This window comes from Microcaecilia unicolor, chromosome 14 (genome assembly GCF_901765095.1).
Source record: "Microcaecilia unicolor chromosome 14, aMicUni1.1, whole genome shotgun sequence".
NCBI classification, from domain to species: domain Eukaryota; kingdom Metazoa; phylum Chordata; class Amphibia; order Gymnophiona; family Siphonopidae; genus Microcaecilia; species Microcaecilia unicolor.
This window is the reverse complement of record NC_044044.1, coordinates 29602295-29624940: the sequence shown is the minus strand read 5'-3', so window position 1 is coordinate 29624940 and position 22646 is coordinate 29602295. Positions and strand designations below refer to the sequence as shown.

The 22646-nt window shown below is 43.7% G+C and overlaps 1 protein-coding gene and 1 gene segment (V, D, J or C); both read right to left on the bottom strand.

The window, feature by feature from the left end:
• LOC115457532 (immunoglobulin gamma-1 heavy chain-like) overlaps window positions 1–22646 on the bottom strand; it is a 428753-nt gene that overhangs the window by 268169 nt on the left and 137938 nt on the right. The gene's annotated exons all lie outside the window — the stretch shown is intronic.
• LOC115457535 overlaps window positions 1–22646 on the bottom strand; it is a 274317-nt gene that overhangs the window by 233030 nt on the left and 18641 nt on the right. The window contains 1 exon segment of the C gene segment in view: window positions 13626–13631. Coding sequence covers window positions 13626–13631 — 6 coding nt within the window.

Here is a 22646-nt window from a genome sequence, read left to right as displayed (position 1 = left end):
AAGTTTCGCTACCATGGGCTGTTTCAAGGTATGCGTGACCGATCAGTAACCCTGAGCACAATTCACCTTCAATCCTCCAGGATTTCTACAAGAGAGGTTGATTGTTGTATAATGGATATCACATACTCTCCTATCCTTCGAGTGTTAAATCTCCTGAATGAACCTACATTATTGCTCCTTCACCACCTCCCCCCCACCCACTGGGAATAAGTGGAGGTCTCCTGTGCACCTTAATGGAAACACTGGTTCCTGCCATAGGAAGTGGTGCATCAATATTACGGTTTCAGTTGTAAGCGGCAGACAGATGTCCTGGAAATCATTATAACTTGTCTGCTTCTGTGATTGAAATGTGATATGGTTGCACCACTCTCAAAGTTAGGAACATGGGTGGAGGAATCCCAGGCACCTTACAGGGAACATTACAGAAGAGGTGGTCAAGTATTTCTTAATGTTGTGAAAGGAACTCATGCGGAATACTCATTACGGTGTCTTAAATGTATTCTCTGTGAGTCTTTTGCAGACGTTGAAGGAGAGAGGAAATCACATTTTCAGGGTCTGGGGTGAAGCTCAGTATTTGTAGGGGTTCTTAACCACTGTGCATTTTTTGTGCAGTAATACACGGCCGTGTCTTCTGCTTTACTGCCGTTCATTTGCAGATACACCTCGCCTTTAGAAACGTCCCTGGAGACGGTTAGTCGACTTTGGAGAGAGGAAGCGTAGAATTTAAACTCATCATGTCTCACTAGTCCCAGCCATTCCAGTCCTTTCCCAGGAGGTTGCCGGATCCAGTGCACTTCCAATATTTTACTGCTGTCAGTCAGGGAGGCACCGGTGACTTTACAGGTCAGTCTGAGGATCTCCGAGGGCTTCAAAATCCCAAGACCCGACGTCTGTACTTTAATCTGAGATAGGACACCTTTAAAGAGAAGGGAAAATTAAATCAAGAAAACAATCATCGTGATCAGTTGATGGGTGAAACAATTAATTACTCTCCTGACTGCATTTTATCAATACTTACATGAGGCAAAGGACAAGAGACAAATAGCAGCGTGAAATGGATTCATATTTCTGTCTTCTCAGAGAAATAACATTACAAGAAATATTGCCTGGAGTTGTTGCTTCCAGTAGATTTTACTTTCCTCAAACAGTTCCTTCCTCTTTAGTTAAAAACCAAGTGTCTGGCATTTATTTGCATAAAGAGGGGAACGTTAACCATTTAAAGCGTTGAAACGAACCATTTTGCAGAGGCTGGAATCCGTGTCTGTCCAGATATTTATTTATTAGGATTTATTTGCCGCCTTTTTCAAGGAATTCACTCAAGTTTAGTGACTATTTACATGTGAAAAATAAAAACCCACTGCTGTATTGTTTAAGGAGTCCTTTTACAAAGGTGCGCTGAAAAATGGCTTGCGGTAGTTTAGGCGTGGGTTCTGGGCGTGCGCCGATCCATTTTTCAGCGCACCTGTAAAAAAGGCCTTTTTAAAATTTTTGCCCAAAATGGACGTGAGGCAAAATGAAAATTGCCACGTGCCCATTTTGGGTCTCAGACCTTACCGCCAGATAAAGACCTGTATGGTCCATCCAGTCTGCTCACACGGAAACTGGGCGGTAATGACCTATGCGCGACAAATAACACTTGGCGTGTGTCCAATACACGTATCCAAAAATAAAAAAAATATTTTTCGCCAAAAATGAAATTACCACAAGAGCCACGTAGTGGCTGGGCAGTAACTCCATTTTGGTGCACATTGGAGACATGTAGACCCTTATGCGACTTAGTAAAAAAATGCCCTTTAAAGTGTTAAATTTCTCCACCAATTTGATTATCAGCCATACATAGAATTGTTGTTTCCACACAATAAACTCCCTAATTCTATAAAAGCCGCCAAAAATCATTCACTCAAATTTGGGTGTGAACCCCATTTGCACACCCAATTTAATTGAATAACACGGAAATCGGTACCAATAATTGGCTTTTTCACAAGCAATTATTGACGTTAATTGAAATCAATTAACACGTACATGCATACATTTAGGCGCGTGACCCACTCCTAAATTTTATGGTCATCCCGGAAAATGGGGTGTGGAAATGGGAGGGACAGGGGCATTTTGGGATGGATCACGGACAACTACAGTGACAATCCACCTGGATGGAAGAAGGCTGAAATCCCACGAAGAATCAAATACAATGAAAAGAAAACATAAGTGAAACTTGTGTGCAAATGGAGCCCCTACTCCAATGCAGGTGGAGTTGATGGTTTTCAAGATAGAAGCTGTGCAAAAAAGTTTCTTAAGAAAGCTATTCTTCTACATGGCCTCGTCTTCAATTTTATTGATTGAAGCATCACTTTCTGAGGGGGTGGAGGGGGGTGGAAGACGTAATGGAAACACTGGGGAGGGGGGTGGGTGAAATTAACACGTACTTTAAAATAGAGCATTTTCCTTGAGGGATATGACCTTAATCAGTTGCAAAATTTCATGTCTTTCGATTAATCTCTCACAATCGCTTCCTCTTTTTGTACAGCCTCACCACATCTTCCTCTCATTGTGTATCTCGCACAGTAATACGTGGCAGAATCTTCAGCCTTCATGCCGGTCATTCGCAGATAATGTTCATTTTTACCAGTGTCTCTGGTGATGGTCAGTCGATTTTGGACTGTTTGGGCATACACTGTAGTTCCAGTATATCTTATAACTCCCAGCCATTCCAACCCTTTCCCATGAGGCTGCCGAATCCAGTCCCAATAACAGCAGCTATCGGTAATTGCGGTACCGGCGACTTTACAGGTGAGTGTAAGAGTCTCTGAGGGCTTCACGGTACCAGGACCGGACTGAACCAGAGCAGTCTGTGAAGGGACACCTTCAAAAAGAAACAAGAATGTCATGAATTTATATTTACAAGGAAGAAATGACTCTACTCACAATCTTCACTAAATACTTACAAGAGGGAATGAAGAACGATATAAAAACCAGTAACAAATTCATGGCTCTGATGGAGGGAATTCAATCAATTAATCTGTAACCACCACTTCAACCTGTGGACGGATGACATTGAAAAATGCAGGAGGTTCCCTTTAAACAGGGCAGACCAGGAAGTAATTTGCATGCGGCAATCAGATATATATAAAAGAAGAGACACATGGGAAAAGAGTCCCTTGTGAGAACATCTTTCCATATCACCCATGAAGCCGGGTGATGCAAGAAAAGTCACCTGTTCTTATTGCATGAAGTCTGAACTATGCAACTATTTGAATAGGTAGGAATTATTTTGAAATAGTCCACTAACTATGGACTTACAGCACGTGGTCTCTAGGGTGTTGGATGTAAACCTCCCTCTATGGGGTCCTTTTAGTAAGGTGCGCTGAAAAATGGCTTGCGATACAGTAGGCGTGTGTTCTGAGCGCACGCAGATCCATTTTTTAGCGCGCCTGCAAAAAAAATAGCATTTTCTTCATTTTTGCCAAAAATGGACGTGCGGCAAAATCAAAATTGGCACGTGTCCATTTTGGGCCTACTACTACTACTATTTAGCATTTCTATAGCGCTACAAGGCGTACGCAGCGCTGCACAAACATAGAAGAAAGACAGTCCCTGCTCAAAGAGCTTACAATCTTAATAGACAAAAAAATAAAGTAATCAAATCAATTAATGGGTACAGGAAGGAGAAGAGAAGGGTAGGTGGAGGCGAGTGGTTACGAGTCAAAAGCAATGTTAAAGAGGTGGGCTTTCAGTCTAGATTTAAAGGTGGCCAAGGATGGGGCAAGACGTAGTGGCTCAGGAAGTTTATTCCAGGCGTAGGGTGCAGCGAGACAGAAGGCACGAAGTCTGGAGTTGGCAGTAGTGGAGAAGGGAACAGATAAGAAGGATTTATCCATGGAGCGGAGTTCACGGGAAGGGGTGTAGGGAAGGACGAGTGTGGAGAGATACTGGGGGCAAAAGTAGAGACTAATAGACGATTCACCACTGGAGACGTGAGTCCAACAGTCTCTACTTTTGCCTTCTGTGATTCGTCATCGTAGAGAACATTTCCTGTTCTATATTTTGGAGAGATACTGGGGAGCAGCAGAGTGAGTACATTTATAGGTTAGTAGAAGGAGTTTGAACAGGATGTGAAAACGGATAGGGAGCCAGTGAAGGGTCTTGAGGAGAGGGGTAGTATGAGTAAAGCGACCCTGGCGGAAGACGAGACGGGCAGCCTGAGACCTTACCGCCAGCCATTGACCTAGCGGTCAAGTCACATGCGGTAACCAGGTGGTAATGACCTACATGTATCAAATAGCACTTGGTGCACGTAGTGGACGTGTGCCAGAAAATAAAAATGATTTTTCAGATGCACGTATAGGACTAGGTTGACTTTTGAATCATTTTGTTATAGAAATCTTGGGCCCCATATTTAGTTGGGTGATATAACTGGATAGTACCGCTGGAAATCCAGGCAGACCATAGTGGCATTATCCGATTAGTGCTGGGGAATTCTGGGGACAGAGACTGTATGGAGTCAGGAGTTACCAGGGCACCTCTGACCTATGTTAACCGGATAGCTATTCCAATTCTACCCCTGAATACATTGGTAACACCCAGCAGCCTGGGTATTCAGGGCCAGTACTAAGGATTGGGGTCCTTTTACGAGGCCCTCATTAGGGTCTATGCGCACCCAACGTCCACCAATTCCAATTAAAAGGCATTTGACACGCCTAACCCAGTTAACACAGTGGCGTAGCTATGTGGTGCCATGGGGGCCTGGGCCCCTGTAGATTTGGCCCTGGATGCCCTTGCCGACGACCCTCTCGACCCCCTCCCACCGTCACCTACCTTTGCTGGCGGGGGACCCCAACCCCCGCCAGCTGAGGTCACCTTCTCCCGGCACAAGGCTTCGTTCTGTTTCTGTGAGTCTGACGTCTTGCACGTTGTATGTGCAGGACGTCAGACTCACAGAAACTGAACGAAGCCTTGCGCCAGAAGAAGAGGACCTCGGCTGGCAAGGGTTGGGGTCCCCCGCCAGCAAAGTTAGGCAACGGCAGGAGGGCGGGCCGAGAGGGTCACTTGCAGGGGGGGGGGTCAAAGTTGTTGTTGGTGGTGGCAGCAGCGGGGGGGTGGGGGGTCACCTCGGGCTCTGGACCTCCCTCCCGCCGAAGTCTGGCTACACCACTTGGTTAACATGTGAGACCTTACCGCTAAGTCAATGGCTGGCGGCAAGGTCTCAGACCCAAAATGGACACGCGTCAATTTTCATTTTGCTGCCTGTCCATTTTCGGTAAAAAAAAAAAGCACCATTTTTACAGGTGTACTGAGAAATGGATTTGCATGCGTCCATAACACTGCTGCAGCCCATGTCTCAGCACACCTTAGTAAAAGGACCCCTGATTGCAGTGGCTGAATATTACTACCAGTGTTTTTAAGGATGCAAATTGTCTATGTCGAGGTACACTTGCTATGAATCTCTCCTCATGGAGACGATTAATAAATCATAAGAAATAAATGATTTGAAGAAAATTTGCATTCATTTCTCTTTGCTGTGGTCTGACATGTGAACTCTGGCGCCCTCTGCTGGTACATACTGTATTCTGTAATTATTGAGCACAGATGTTTTTTTGTAATACACTGCAGTGTCCTCCATTTTCAGGTTGGTCATGTACAAATAGTGATTGGAGTTTAGTCACAAGAGATTATGTCAAGTAAAACTGGGTGTAAACACCGACACTTAAATTACGTGCGGAGTGGGTGTGTTCTATAACAAGGGGCACAGATTTTAGAAACGCCCATTCCACAGCCATGGCCACGCCCCCTTTTCCACTATGCGAATTAATTATTGGTAGAACTCCTTATGCTATTCTTCAAGTCTGTGCTTCACCTTTACATTTCTACATGGCTGTGTCTTTAATTGCACTATTGATTGAACTATCACTTTCCGGGGTGGGGGGGGGGGGGGGGGGGGTGGAAGAGGTAACAGAAACACGCTGTGTACGTCTAGTAGAGCTTTAGAAATCAGTAGAAACACTGGGGAATGTAAATTAACACATGCTTTAAACTAGAGCATTTTCCTTGAGGGCTATGACCTTACTCAGTTACAAAATTCCATGTCTTTCGATTAATCTCTCACAATCGCTTCCTCTTTCTGTACAGCCTCACCACATCTTCCTCTCACTGTGTTTCTCACGCAGTAATATGTGGCCGAGTCTTCAGCCTTCATGCTGTTCATTCGCAGATAATACTCATTTTTACCAGTGTCTCTGGTGATGGTCAGTCGATTTTGGGCATATTCTGTGGTTCCACTATATGTTATAAGTGCCAACCACTCTAACCCTTTCCCACGAGGCTGCCGAACCCAGTGCCACCAACAACAGCTATCGGTAATTGCGGTACCGGTGACTTTACAGGTGAGTGTGAGAGTCTCTGAGGGCTTCACGGTACCAGGACCGGACTGAACCAGAGCAGTCTGTGAAAGGACACCTTCAAAAAGAAACAAGACTTGCATGAATTTATATTTACAAGGAAGAAATTAGTCTACTCACAATCTTCAGTAAATATTTACAAGAGGGAATGAAGAGCGATATGAAAACCAGTAACAAATTCATGGCTCTGATGGAGGGAATTCAATCAATTAATCTGTAACCACCACTTCAGCCTGTGGACGGATGATACTGAAAAATGCAGGAGGTTCCCTTTAAACAGGGTAGACCAGGAAGTAATTTGCATGCGGCAATCAGATATATGTAAAAGGAGAGACACAGGGGAAAAGAATCCCTTGTGTGAACATCTTTCCATATCACCCATGAAGCCATGAGGTGCAAGAAAATTCACCTGTTCTTATTGCAAGAAGTCTAAACTATGCAGCTATTCAAATAGGTAGGAATTATTTTTATAAAGTCCACTAACTATGGACTTAGAGCACATGATCTCTAGGGTCCTGGATGTGAACCTCTCTCTATGGGGTCCTTTTACTAAGGTGTGCTGAACAATGTCCCACGGTAGTGTAGGCGTGTGTTTTGAGCACATGCAGATCCATTTTTCAGCGCGGCTGCAAAAAAATGCCCTTTTTATTTTTGCCGAAAATGTATATGCGGCAAAACCGTAATTGGCACGTGTCCATTTTGGGTCTGAGACCTGACCACCAGCCGTTGACCTAGTGGTAAATTGTCACACAATAAGCGCATGGTAATGACCTAGGTTCATCAAATACCACTTGACCGTGCACAGCGGACATGCGCCAGAAAAATAAAAATGATTTTTCAGATGTGTGTATTGGAAGTGCACCAAAAATGAAATTACGGCAAGAGCAACACTGTAGCCGGGCAGTAACTCCATTTTGGTGCACGTTGGATACGTGTAGATGCTTACGTGACTTAGTAAAAAAGCCCCTTAAAGTGTTAAATTTCTCCATCAATTTGATTATAGCCATACATAGAATTCTCTGAGGACATGCAAGACTGAAATCCCACGAAGAATCAAATAAAATAAAAAGGAAACATAACTGATGAAACTCGTGTGCAAATGGAGTCCCTACTCTAATGCACGTGGAGCTGATGCTTTTCAAGATAGAAGTTGTTCAAAGAACATTTTTAAGAAAGTCTATGATTCACCTTTACATTTCTACATGACTTTGTCTTCAATTTTATTGAATGAAGCATCACTTTCTGAGGGGGTGGAAGATGTAATGGAAACACTGGGGAGGGGGGGGGGGGTGAGTAAAATTAACACATACTTTTCCTTGAGGGATATGACCTTACTCAGTTGCAAAATTTCATGTCTTTCGATTAATCTCTCACAATCGCTTCCTCTTTTTGTACAGCCTCACCACATGTTCCTCTCATTGTGTGTCTCGCACAGTAATACGTGGCAGAATCTTCAGCCTTCATGCCGGTCATTCGCAGATAATATTCATTTTTACCAGTGTCTCTGGATATAGTTAGTCGATTTTGGAATATTTGGGCATATGCTGTGCTTCCAGCATCTGTTATACGTCCCAACCACTCCAATCCTTTCCCACGAGGCTGCCGAACCCAGTGCCACCAACAACAGCTATCGGTAATTGCGGTACCGGTGACTTTACAGGTGAGTGTGAGAGTCTCTGAGGGCTTCACGGTACCAGGACCGGACTGAACCAGAGCAGTCTGTGAAAGGACACCTTCAAAAAGAAACAAGAATGACATGAATTTATATTTACAAGGAAGAAATTAGTCTACTCACAATCTTCAGTAAATACTTACAAGAGGGAATGAAGAGCGATATGAAAACCAGTAACAAATTCATGGCTCTGATGGAGGGAATTCAATCAATTAATCTGTAACCACCACTTCAGCCTGTGGACGGATGATACTGAAAAATGCAGGAGGTTCCCTTTAAACAGGGCAGACCAGGAAGTAATTTGCATGCGGCAATCAGATATATGTAAAAGGAGAGAGACAGGGGAAAAGAATCCCTAGTGTGAACATCTTTCCATATCACCCATGAAGCCGGGTGGTGCAAGAAAATTCACCTGTTCTTATTGCAAGAAGTCTAAACTGTGCAGCTATTCGAATAGGTAGGAATTACTTTTATAAAGTCCACTAACTATGGACTTAGAGCACATGATCTCTAGGGTCCTGGATGTGAACCTCTCTCTATGGGGTCCTTTTACTAAGGTGTGCTGAACAATGTCCCACGGTAGTGTAGGCGTGTGTTTTGAGCACATGCAGATCCATTTTTCAGCGCGGCTGCAAAAAAAAAATGCCCTTTTTATTTTTGCCGAAAATGTATATGCGGCAAAATCATAATTGGCACGTGTCCAATCTGGGTCTGAGACCTGACCACCAGCCATTGACCTAGTGGTAAATTGTCACACAATAAGCGCATGGTAATGACCTACGTTCATCAAATACCACTTGGCGCGCACAGTGGACATGCGCCAGAAAGATAATAATGATTTTTCAGATGTGTGTATTGGACGCGCACTAAAAATGAAATTACGGCAAGAGCAACACGGTAGCCGGGTGGTAACTCCATTTTGGTATGTGTTGGGTGCGCATAGACGCTTACGTGGCTTAGTAAAAGGGCCCCTTAAAGTGTTAAATTTCTCCATCAATTTGATTATCAGCCATGCATAGAATTCTCTGAGGACATGCAAGACTATAACATCGTAATCGATGCAATGGTGTCCTCAGAAAACACTCGCTACAAATATGCAACTTTGTTATTCTCTGTTTGAAATGTAACTCATCTTGAGCTGAGGTTAGAATAAGCGAGTGCCGAAATCCAATGATCAAAATGAGAGCAAGTCTGGATTTATGACGTCTTTCTACTACTAGTACTTATCACTTCTATAGCGCTACAAGGCATACGCAGCGCTGTACACCATACACGAGAAGACAGTCCCTGCTCAAAGAGCTCACAATCTAAAAATGGAATGTTGCTAGTGGAATAGCAACATTCCATGTAGAATCTCAAGTAATAGCAACATTCCAGAATCTCAAATAGTAACAACAGAATCTCCAATAGTAGCAACATTCCAGAATCTCAAATAGTAGCAACAGAATGTCAACTAGCAGCAACATTCCATGTAGAATCTCAAATAGTAGCAACAGAATCTCAACTAGTAGCAACATTCCAGAATCTCAAATAGTAACAATATTCCATGTTCCACTGCACTAACCACTAGGCTACTCCTCCACTAGCAACATTCCATCTAGAAGCCTGCCCTTGCAGATCAGCAACGCGGCCGCGCAGTCTTCTGTTCCTGTGAGTCTGAAGTCAGACTCACAGAAACAGAAGCCTGCGCGGCCTCGTTGCTGATCTGCAAGGGCAGACTTCTATATTACTACTACTAGTACTTATCACTTCTATAGTGCTACAAGGCATACGCAGCGCTGTACACCATACACGAAAAGACAGTCCCTGCTCAAAGAGCTCACAATCTAAATTTGGAATGTTGCTAGTGGAATAGCAGCATTCCATGTAGAATCTCAAGTAATAGCAACATTCCAGAATCTCAAATAGTAACAACAGAATCTCAACTAGTAGCAACATTCCAGAATCTCAAATAGTAACAACATTCCATGTTCCACTGCACTAACCACTAGGCTACTCCTCCACTAGCAACATTCCATCTAGAAGCCTGCCCTTGCAGATCAGCAACGCGGCCGCGCAGGCTTCTGTTTCTGTGAGTCTGACGTCAGACTCACAGAAACAGAAGCCTGCGCGGCCGCGTTGCTGATCTGCAAGGGCAGACTTCTATATTACTACTACTAGTACTTATCACTTCTATAGTGCTACAAGGCATACGCAGCGCTGTACACCATACACGAAAAGACAGTCCCTGCTCAAAGAGCTCACAATCTAAATTTGGAATGTTGCTAGTGGAATAGCAGCATTCCATGTAGAATCTCAAGTAATAGCAACATTCCAGAATCTCAAATAGTAACAACAGAATCTCAACTAGTAGCAACATTCCAGAATCTCAAATAGTAACAACATTCCATGTTCCACTGCACTAACCACTAGGCTACTCCTCCACTAGCAACATTCCATCTAGAAGCCTGCCCTTGCAGATCAGCAACGCGGCCGCGCAGTCTTCAGTTCCTGTGAGTCTGACGTCAGACTCACAGAAACAGAAGCCTGCGCGGCCGCGTTGCTGATCTGCAAGGGCAGACTTCTATATTACTACTACTAGTACTTATCACTTCTATAGTGCTACAAGGCATACGCAGCGCTGTACACCATACACGAAAAGACAGTCCCTGCTCAAAGAGCTTACAATCTAGACTTTCTGCAGGGATTCAGTCAAGGTGCTGTGTAGCAGGTGGATCTGCAGCAGTCATTGTAGTAACAGTGTAACTATGACGGGAATGTTCAAAAGTCAGAGTATTACATAACTGAACAATGAGGTAATTTTGAGAAACGGAAAGAAAACACAGTACATGTTAGTAAAAGTAACTCTGGCTGGTACAACTGCTACTTATCATTTCTATAGCACTACAAGATAGATCAGGTAAGACAGATAAGATTGGATTTAGCTCATACCTTTCTCAGACGTTCAATGCGGGTTACATTCGGCTATTGTAGGTATTTTTCTGTCGCAGAGGATTTATTTGTTGCATTTGTAGCCCACATTTTCCCACCTTTTTGCAGGCTCAATGTGGCTTACATTATGCCGTAATGCCGATCGCCATTTCCAGAATGAGAAATAAGTACATAAGTAATGCCATACTTGGAAAAGACCAAGGGTCCATCGAGCCCAGCATCCCATCCACGACAGCGGCCAATCCAGGCCAAGGGCACCTGGCAAGCTTCCCAAACGTACAAACATTCTATACATGTTGTTCCTGGGATTTTGGATTTTTCCAAGTCCGTTTAGTAGCGGTTTATGGACTTGTCCTTTAGGAAACCGTCCAACCCCTTTTTAAACTCTGCTAAGCTAACCGCCTTCACCACATTTTCCGGCAATGAATTCCAGAGTTTAATTACACGTTGGGTGAAGAAAAATTTTCTCTGATTTGTTTTAAATTTACTACACTGTAGTTTAATTGCATGCCCCCTAGTCCTAGTATTTTTGGAAAGCGTGAACAGACGCTTCACATCCACCTGTTCCACTCCACTCATTATTTATATACAGTACCTCTATCATGTCTCCCCTCAGCCGTCTCTTCTCCAAGCTGAATAGCCCTAGCCTCCTTAGTCTTTCTTCATAGGGAAGTCGTCCCATCCCCACTATCATTTTAGTCGCCCTTCGCTGCACCTTTTCCAATTGTACTATATCTTTCTTGAGATGCGGCGACCAGAATTGAACACAATACTCAAGGTGCGGTCGCACCATGGAGTGATACAACGGCATTATAACATCCTCACACCTGTTTTCCATACCTTTCCTAATAATACCCAACATTCTATTCGTTTTCCTAGCCGCAGCAGCACACTGAGCAGAAGGTTTCAGCGTGTTATCGACGACGACACCCAGATCCCTTTCTTGGTCCGTAACTCCTAACGTGGAACCTTGCATGACGTAGCTATAATTCGGGTTCTTTTTCCCCACATGCATCACCTTGCACTTGCTCACATTAAACGTCATCTGCCATTTAGACGCCCAGTCTCCCAGTCTCGTAAGGTCCTCTTGTAATTTTTCACAATCCTGTCGCGAGTTAACGACTTTGAATAACTTTGTGTCATCAGCAAATTTAATTACCTCGCTAGTTACTCCCATCTCTAAATCATTTATAAATATATTAAAAAGCAGTGGTCCTAGCACAGACCCCTGAGGAACCCCACTAACTACCCTTCTCCATTGTGAATACTGCGTATTTAACCCCACTCTCTCTTTCCTATCCTTCAACCAGTAGTGTTATAATACAAATACAACGTAGTGTTATAATAAAGTTCATAAATGTTAAAGTACAATATAAAGTAAGTTAGATAAACAGTTCGTTTCGGCATAAGAGATAAGGGGGTACATCGTTAATGTTCATGGGTGACAAATTGATTGAAGCAATCAGGTGAAGAGAATTCAGTTTTATCTGGTTGTGATAGAGTTTAGATGTTAGGTCATTGATGATGGGTCATTATGGTATGTCATCTTGAACAGATTGGTCTTTAGTAACTTCCGGAATGCTGTTAAGTCGTGCATTGCTTTTAAGGCCTTTGGAAGTTTACTCCACAGTTGCGTGCTGATGTAGGAGAAGCTGGATGCATATATTGATTTGTATTTAAGTCCTTTGCAACTGGGGTAGTGGAGGATCAGGAATGTGCATGTTGATCTTTTTGTGTTCCTGGTTGGTAAATCTATGAGGTCTGACATATATATCGGGGCCTCACCTTACAATCTAGTGCGGGTCCTTTTACTAAGGTGTGCTGAAAAATGATTCGCGGCAGTGTAGTCACTTGTTTTGGGTGCACGCAGATCCATTTTTCAGCGTGCCTGCAAAAAAATGCCTTTTTAAAATTTTTGCCAAAAATGGACGTGCGGCAAAATGAAACATTACGGCTAGCCATTGACCTGGCGGTAAAGTCTCACGCGGTGACCAGGTGGTAATGACCTATGCGTATCAAATGCCACTTGGCGCGCATCCAATACACGTGTCTGAAAATTAAAAATTAGTTTTCAGATGCGTGTATTGGATGCACGGCAAAAATGAAATTACCGCAAGAGCCACACGGTAGCCAGGTGGTAACTCCATTTTGGCGCATGTCGATGCGTACGCGGCTTAGTGAAAGGGCACCTAGGCTTCTACCCGGAGCAATGGAGGGTTAATTGCCCAGGATCATAAGCAGCTATAGTGGGATTTAACCCGGGGTCTCCTGGTTCTCAGCCCTCTGCTCTAACCATTAGGCTATCATTACACAAAGGTATTGGGATAAGTCAGAGCTTCCCAAACTATGGGTCAGGATCCCAAATAGTGTCAGAAAACTTGCATTTGGGGTCTTCTCCTTAAGTGCATCATTATTCGGTATGTCAGGGGGGGGGGGGAGGGTTGCAAACTTATATTTGGCTACAATCCTGGAGTCATGGCCACCAAAAGATTGACAAGCTCTGGGATAAGGAAAAGCAGGTGGATGGAATGAAAAGTAAATTGGATGAACAGTCAAATTATTGTCATGACCTTCGGCGCTCACTCTGAGAAAATGTCTGTGGGTCTGTGAGGTGGGGGATGGGCCTGGACGGCACCTTTACTAGTAACACACAGGTTGTTTCCACACAATGAACTCCCTAATTCTATAAAGGTCGCCAAAAATCATGCACTCAAATTCAGGTGTGAGCCCCATTTGCGTCCACAATTTAATTGAATAACAAGGTAATCGGCACCAATAATTGACTTTTTCACAAGCAATTATTGGTGTTAATTGAAATCAATTAACACATACATGCATACATTTAGGCGCATGACCCACTCCTAAATTTTATGTGCGTCCCGGAAAATGGGATGTAGAAAAGGGAGGGACAGGGGCATTTTGGGATGGATCATGGAGAACTACAGTGAAAATCCACCTGGACAGAAGAAGGCTGAAATCCCACGAAGAATCAAATACAATGAAAAGAAAACATAAGTGATGAAACTCGTGTGCAAATGGAGTCCCTACTCTAATGCACGTGGAGCTGATGCTTTTCAAGATAGAAGCTGTGCAAAAAAGATTTTTAAGAAATCCATTCTTCAAGTCTGTGTTTCACCTTTACATTTCTACTTGGCTTTGTCTGTCTTCAATTTTATTGATTGAAGCATCACTTTCTGAGGGGGTGGAGGGGGTGGAAGACGTAACGGAAACACTGGGGATTGAAATTAACACATACTTTAAACTAGAGCATTTTCCTTGACGGATATGACCTTAATCAGTTACAAAACTCCACGTCTTTCGATTAATCTCTCACAATCGCTTCCTCTTTTTGTACAGCCTCAGCACATCTTCCTCTCACTGTGTATCTCGCACAGTAATACGTGGCAGAGTCTTCAGCCTTCATGCCGGTCATTCGCAGATAATATTCATTTTTACCACTGTCTCTGGTGATGGTCAGTCGATTTTGGAATATTTGGGCATATGCTGTGCTTAAATCATCTGTTATATGTCCCAACCACTCCAACCCTTTCCCACGAGGCTGCCGAACCCAGTTCCACCAACAACAGCTATCGGTAATTGCGGTACCGGTGACTTTACAGGTGAGTGTGAGAGTCTCTGAGGGCTTCACAGTATCAGGACCGGACTGAACCAGAGCAGTCTGTGAAAGGACACCTTCAAAAAGAAACAAGACTTGCATGAATTTATATTTATAAGGAAGAAATTACTCTACTCACAATCTTCACTAAATACTTACAAGAGGGAATGAAGAACGATATAAAAACCAGTAACAAATTCATGGCTCTGATGGAGGAAATTCAATCAATTAATCTGTAACCACCACTTAAACCTGTGGAGGGATGATACTGAAAACTGCAGGAGGTTCCCTTTAAACAGGGCAGACCAGGAAGTAATTTGCATGCTGCAATCAGATATATGTAAAAGGAGAAACACACGGGAAAAGGATCCCTAGTGTGAACATCTTTCCATATCACCCATGAAGCCGGGTGGTGCAAGAAAATTCACCTGTTCTTATTGCAAGAAGTCTAAACTATTTTTAAAAAGTCCATCTTACTATGGACTTACAGCACATGATCTCTAGGGTGTTGGATGTAAACCTCCCTTTATATTTCACTTGCTAGTGGAATTCGTTGCTGGAGAACGTAGTGAAGGCGGTTAGCTTGGCAGAGTTTAAAAAGGGGATAGACAGTTTCCTAAAGAACAAGTCCATAAACCACTACTAAATGGACTTGGGGAAAAATTCACAATTCCAGGAATAACATGTATAGAATGTTTGTATGTTTGGGAAGCTCGCCAGGTGCCCTTGGCCTGGATTGGCCGCTGTCGTGGACAGGATGCTGGGCTCGATGGACCCTTGGTCTTTTCCCAGTGTGGCATTACTTATGTACTTATGTACATGCCTTAGCAAAAGGGCCCCTAAGCCAGCAATGCTCTGTAAATCCACGGATAGCCAGTTATATTGCGCTAACCGGCGTCTGATCACCATTTAATCAGGTGCTGTTCCTGTCCAGTTAATTGGTTTTGTATAGAATGTTTGTATGTTTGGGAAGCTCGCCAGGTGCACTTGGCCTGGATTGGCCACTGTCGTGGACAGGATGCTGGGCTCGATGGACCCTTGGTCTTTTCCCAGTGTGGCATTACTTATGTAGTATACATTAGGGGTTCTCAACCCAGTTCTCAGGATCCACTTAGCCAGTCAGGTTTTCATGATACCCCAACTTAATATGCATGAGATAGATTTGCATACAGTGGAGGTAGTGCATGCAAATTTACCTCATGCATATTCATTGTGGATACCCTGAAAACCTGACAGGCTGGATGTTTCCCAAGGACCGGGTTGAGAACACACACTGCGCTTCAATGAAATCCAAAAGCTGGGGTAGGGTAATTCTATAAACGGTACCTAAATGGGAACCTAATTCTATAAGGCAAAGCAAAAGGGGGCCGGCTTTGGCGTCGGCGCCTGTTTTACACGTGCGCCGAGGCCCCCCTTTTACCGCAGGTGGAAAAAGGGAAGGCCTCGCTTTCCTGCAGGAAACAGCCAGGGGGGCAAGTAAAACCATTTCAGGGGGAAGCCCTTATAGCCACCCATTAAGGTGGTGGTAAGGACTCCCGCGCTATCCCGGCGGTAACTGGGCGCAGCATGTGGCACTGCCCAATTTACTGCCAGGTACTGTCTGGCACTACAAAATTTTGTAGCTCTGGAAATGACGATACGGTGGGGATTGGAAGTACTGCCGGGCTGCTGTGGTACCCCAGCGGTACTTCTGTTATAGCGAGTGGTAAGCCCGCGTTGGGCTTACCGTCACTTAGTAATTTAACTCTGGAATTCATTGCCAGAGAATGTGGTAAAGGCGGTTAGCTTAGCGGAGTTTAAAAAAGGTTTGGACGGCTTCCTAAAGGAAAAGTCCATAGACTGTTATTAAATGGACTTGGGGAAAATCCACTATTTCTGAGATAAGCAGTATAAAATGTTTTGTACATTCTTGGGATCTTGCCGGGTATTTGTGACCTGGATTGGCCACTGTTGGAAACAGGATGCTGTGCTCGATGGACCTTTGGTCTTTCCCAGTATGGCAATACTTATGTACTTGTGTTCCTTTCTAAGAATACTAGTGTAGCCAGGTCTATATACAGACGTTCAAATATCTGAAAGGTATTAATCCGCAAACGAACCTTTTCCGGAGATGGGAAGGTGGTAGAACTAGAGGACATGAAATGAGATTGAAGGGGGGCAGACTCAAGAAAAATGTCAGGAAGTATTTTTTCACGGAGAGAGTAGTGGATGCTTGGAATGCCCTCCCGCGGGAGGTGGTGGAAATGAAAACGGTAACAGAATTCAAGCATGCGTGGGATAAACATAAAGGAATCCTGTTCAGAAAGAAGGGATCCTCAGAAGCTTAGCGGAGATTGGGTGGCAGAGCCAGTGGTGGGAGGCGGGGCTGGTGGTTGGGAGGCGGGGCTAGTGCTGGGCAAGATTCTACGGTCTGTGCCCTGAAAATGGCAGAAACAAATCAAGGTCAGGTATACACAAAAAGTAGCACATACGAGTTTATCTTGTTGGGCAGACTGGATGGACCATGCAGGTCTTTCTCTGCCGTCATCTACTATGTTACTATGTTACACACATGCACCCAAGGATGAGAATTTATGCCACATGAGCTACCGAGCAACCCGACCAGACTTCACACTTCCTGCAAACTCTACGCTATCATTTCCACAATGTTTGTCACGTAAGTATTACCACCTTCTTTATGGATTTACCACTTACTACCTATTACCATGACTTTAAGCAGGGCCACTTTCATAAAGATCATTCTAATCTCTATTTTTTTTTTCAATAATTGGCCTGAGCCGGTGTAGGCGCATGTATTGGATGCACGCAGGTCTGTTTAAGCACGCCTGGAAAAGGGCCTTTTTTTGTGTGGCCAAGAATGGACGTGCAGCAGCATTAAAACCAGTGCGTATCCATTTTCGGCCAGAGACCTTACTGCCCACCCGTTGACTTAGCAGTAAGGTCTGAGCATTAACTGGACGGTAATCGTCAGCATGTGTACACTGCTGATTACCGCCCGGTTAGCGCCACGTGGTAGAAAACAGAATGAAGTGCACAGTATGTGAAAAGAGGGTGCACTTTTTTTGCAAACTTTTTCCAGATAAATAGAGCACATGTGCAGATTAGGAAGCAATTCTATAACTATTGTCTACAGTTAGGCGCTTGCATGATGCACGCTAAGCACATGGTTCAATGTCAGCAGTTTTTAAATTTCCGATTTCTGTTGTGGCGCAAACTGACAGCTGCACGTAGGCAAGCCAACTTTCATTAGTCCTTGACCTGGCATTAGCGATCGTGCCTAAATTTCAGTGCGCCGCTTTGGACGTGTGCTAATATTGTATAACAGGATAGGCACTGCCTAATTCCGTTAAACATTGGTGCTAAGCAAACCCCTTGGGGCCACTTTAGGGAATCCACCCATATTGGGCCCATTATTTGGCTCATACCCAATTAAATCGCATTGACTAGGACATAACCAGATTGTGCCACTGAAAATGTGGGCAGACCTAATCCAGTTAGTGTGCGTGAGCTGGTAGGTACCGGGCACTTTTCTCCTAAGTTAACTGAGGGGTCCTTTTACTAAGCCACGTAAATGTCTACGTGTACCCAATGTGGGCCAAAATACAGTTACTGCCCGGCTACCGCGTGGCTCTTGCTGTAATTTCATTTTTGGCATGCGTCTGATACGCGTGTCTGAAAAATAATTTTTATTTTCGGACGCATATATTGGGCCCACGCCAAGTGGCATTTTCTGCACATAGGTCATTACTGCCCGGTTACAGCATGAGACCTTACCACTAGGTCAATGGCTGGCGGTAAAGTCTCAGACCCAAAACGGACGAGTGGCAATTTTTCTTTTTGCCGCACGTCCATTTTCGGCAAAAATAAAAAGAGGCATTTTTTTTACAGGAGCACTGAAAAATGATTCGGTGCACACCCAAAACACACGTCTCCACTACCGCAGACCATTTTTCAGTGCACCTTTGTATAAGGACACCTAAGGTAACTGGGTGGCTGTCTTTTTTTTCTTTGTCTTATGTTGTGAACTCTAGTGCCCTCTTCTGATAAATGCAATGTTCTCTAATCAGTAATGACAAGAAGGTTTTTGTATAAATCCAAGCTGGTTTCCTCTCATTGTGTGTCTCTTGCACAGTAATACATTGCAGAGTCCTCCATTTTCAGGCCGGTCATTTGTAAATATACATTGGAGCTGTCCTTGGAAGCTGTGAATCGTCCCTTGACTGCATCGGAATAGCTGTTGCTAGTGGAGGAATAGTAATAAGCTATCCATTCCAGCCCTTTCCCAGGAGCCTGTCGGATCCAGTGCATATAATAGTCACTGAGGCTAAAGCCGGTAACTGCGCACGTTAATTTCAATGACTCTCCGGGCTTTTTTACATCTCCACCGGATTCTTTCAGAACAATCTGGGAACAAACACCTGGAAGAGAATTATAGGCTCCATTGAAAACAGGAAATAGAAATATATCAGTTGATTTTATTTTAATAAAGCAAAAAGTATGTACGTACAAGATAATGAACTGAGAACGATGAAGATCTGTAAGAGTAAAAACATTCTGATGAGGAAGGATGGAAAGTTCTCCTGACTCAGAGCTGAGATTAGGCAGTTCAACTGGACACCCAGGCTCATTAAATAAAGAAGCTCAGGGTTTAAAATTGGTCTCATTTGCATATTCCTGATAGAGCCGCATAAATTAGGAGGGTTCTAGATAAGAGGTTGAATTGGTCTTGCTTTGCAGAACCACAGTTTTGGTTTATGTGTGTGTGAGAGAGAGAGTGGTGGTGGTGGTGGGGGGGGGGGGCATTGAAGCAAAGAATAATGAAAATACGACCGAGTGTTGTTAACTCCTTGTAGTCTGGCTCGTTCATGTTGAGTTGCTTTTCTTTATTAAATTGTATGAGGAGAGTGAGGCAGGACTTTGAGAGTGGGGGACAGAGAAGAGAGGGGGGGGGGGGGGGGGGGGGGGAAAGGGAGATAAGAAGGGAAATAAGAACCGGTGAAAAGAAAGTTTCCTACAGAAATACAAATATTCCCCAAAGTCTGCCTCATCCTTGGCAAGGGAAGAACTATGATGGGTTAAATTTAGATTCATCACACTTCAAGATGTTTACCATGAAAATTGATGTATTTGATCAGTTCACTTTAATGTTGATATTCGATATATGAAAGTTTAACATGTCCCTTTTCCTATAAATGTTGGTTTCCACCAACATTTTTAATAGTGGCAAACTCTGAATTTTACTGAAAGGGAAACATTCTGTTAAATCAGGGTATAAACCTCCTCCATCACTCGCTATCCTGCTGCCTCACTGCTTTCCATTCTACCACCCAATTCGGAAACCACCTGCCATACTGCCCAAGGTCACAGGTCAAGGGTCTGTATGACCCTGCTCTACCTCACTTCTACACCAGCAAGGGGCTGTTATTTGCAATGACATATCCCGAGTGATCACGTGTCATGAACGAATGAATGCGAGTGGAGAAACGACATTTGCTGTTTCTTTGCTTACCGATAACAGTGGACACCCTTTGCAAAAAAGTGCACAGTATGTGAAAAGAGGGTGCACATTTTTTGCACACTTTTTCCAGATAAATAGAGCACATGTGCAGATTAGGGAGCAATTCTATGACTATCGTCTACAGTTAGGCGCTTGCATGATGCACGCTAAGCACATGTTCAGTGTCAGCAGTTTTTTAAATTTCCAATTTCTGTTGTGGCGCAAACTGAAAGCTGCATGTAGGCAAGCTAACTTTCATTAGTCCTTGACCTGGCATTAGCGATCGCGCCTAAATTTCAGTGCGCCACTTTGGACGTGCGCTAATATTGTATAACAGGATAGGCACTGTCTAATTCCATTAAACATTGGTGCTAAGCAAACCCCGTGGGGCCATTTTAAGGAATCCACCCATATTGGGCCCATTATTTGGCTCATACCCAATTAAATCGCATTGACTAGGACATAACCAGATTGTGCCACTGAAAATGTGGGCAAAACTTATCCAGTTAGTGTGCGTGAGCTGGTAGGTACCGGGCACTTTTGTCCTAAGTTAACTGAGGGGTCCTTTTACTAAGCCACGTAAATGTCTACGTGTACCCAATGTGGGCCAAAATACAGTTACAGCCCGGCTACCGCGTGGCTCTTGTGGTAATTTCATTTTTGGCATGCGTCTTGATACGTGTGTCTGAAAAATAATTTTTATTTTCGGACACATATATTGGGCCCACGCCAAGTGGCATTTTCTGCACGTAGGTCATTACTGCCCGGTTACAGCATGAGACCTTACCACTAGGTCAAAGGCTGTTGGTAAGGTCTCAGAACCAAAATGGATGCGTGGCAATTTTCTTTTTGCCGCACGTCCATTTTTGGCAAAAATAAAAAAGGCATTTTTTTTACATCAGCACTGAAAAATGATTCTGTGCACACCCAAAACACACGTCTCCACTACCGCAGGCCATTTTTCAGTGCACCTTTGTATAAGGACACCTAAGGTAACTGGGTGGCTGTCTTTTTTTTCTTTGTCTTATGTTGTGAACTCTAGTGCCCTCTTCTGATAAATGCAATGTTCTCTAATCAGTAATGACAAGAAGGTTTTTGTATAAATCCAAGCTGGTTTCCTCTCATTGTGTGTCTCTTGCACAGTAATACATTGCAGAGTCCTCCATTTTCAGGCCGGTCATTTGTAAATAGACATTGGAGCTGTCCTTGGAAGCCGTGAATCGTCCCTTGACTGCGTCGGAATAGCTGTTGCTAGTGGAGGAATAGTAATAAGCTATCCATTCCAGCCCTTTCCCGGGAGCCTGTCGTACCCAGTTCATACCATAGTCACCGAGGCTAAAGCCGGTAACTGCGCACGTTAATTTCAGTGACTCTCCGGGCTTTTTTACATCTCCACCGGATTCTTTCAGAACAATCTGGGAACAAACACCTGGAAGAGAATTATAGGCTCCATTGAAAACAGGAAATAGAAATATATCATTTTATCAGTTGATTTTTTTAATAAAGCAAAAACGTATTTACGTACAGGATAATGAACTGAGAACGATGAAGATCTGTAAGAGTAAAAACATTCTGATGAGGAAGGATGGAAAGTTCTCCTGACTCAGAGCTGAGATTAGGCAGTTCAACTGGACACCCAGGCTCATTAAATAAAGAAGCTCAGGGTTTAAAATTGGTCTCATTTGCATATTCCTGATAGAGCTGCATAAATTAGGAGAGTTCTAGATAAGAGGTTGAATTGGGCTTGCTTTGCAGAACCACAGTTTTGGTTTATGTGAGAGAGAGAGTGGTGGTGGTGGTGGTGGTGGTGGGGGGGGGGCATTGAAGCAAAGAATAATGAAAATACGACCGAGTGTTGTTAACTCCTTGTAGTCTGGCTCGTTCGTGTTGAGTTGCTTTTCTTTATTAAATTGTGTGAGGAGAGTGAGGCAGGACTTTGAGAGTGGGGGACAGAGAAGAGAGGGGGGGGGGGGGGGGGGAAAGGGAGATAAGAAGGGAAATAAGAACCGGTGAAAAGAAAGTTTCCTACAGAAATACAAATATTCCCCAAAGTCTGCCTCATCCTTGGCAAGGGAAGAACTATGATGGGTTAAATTTAGATTCATCACACTTCAAGATGTTTACAATGAAAATTGATGTATTTGATCAGTTCACTTTAATGTTGATATTCGATATATGAAAGTTTAACATGTCCCTTTTCCTATGAATGTTGGTTTCCACCAACATTTTTAACAGTGGCAACCTCTGAATTTTTCTGAAAGGGAAACGTTCTGTTAAATCAGGGTATAAACCTCCTCCACCACTCGCTATCCTGCTGCCTCACTGCTTTCCATTCTACCACCCAATTCGGAAACCACCTGCCATACTGCCCAAGGTCACACTTCAAGGGTCTGTATGACCCTGCTCTACCTCACTTCTACACCAGCAAGGGGCTGTTATTTGCAATGACATATCCCGAGTGATCACGTGTCATGAACGAATGAATACGAGTGGAGAAACGACATTTGCTGTTTCTTTCCTTACCGATAACAGTGGACA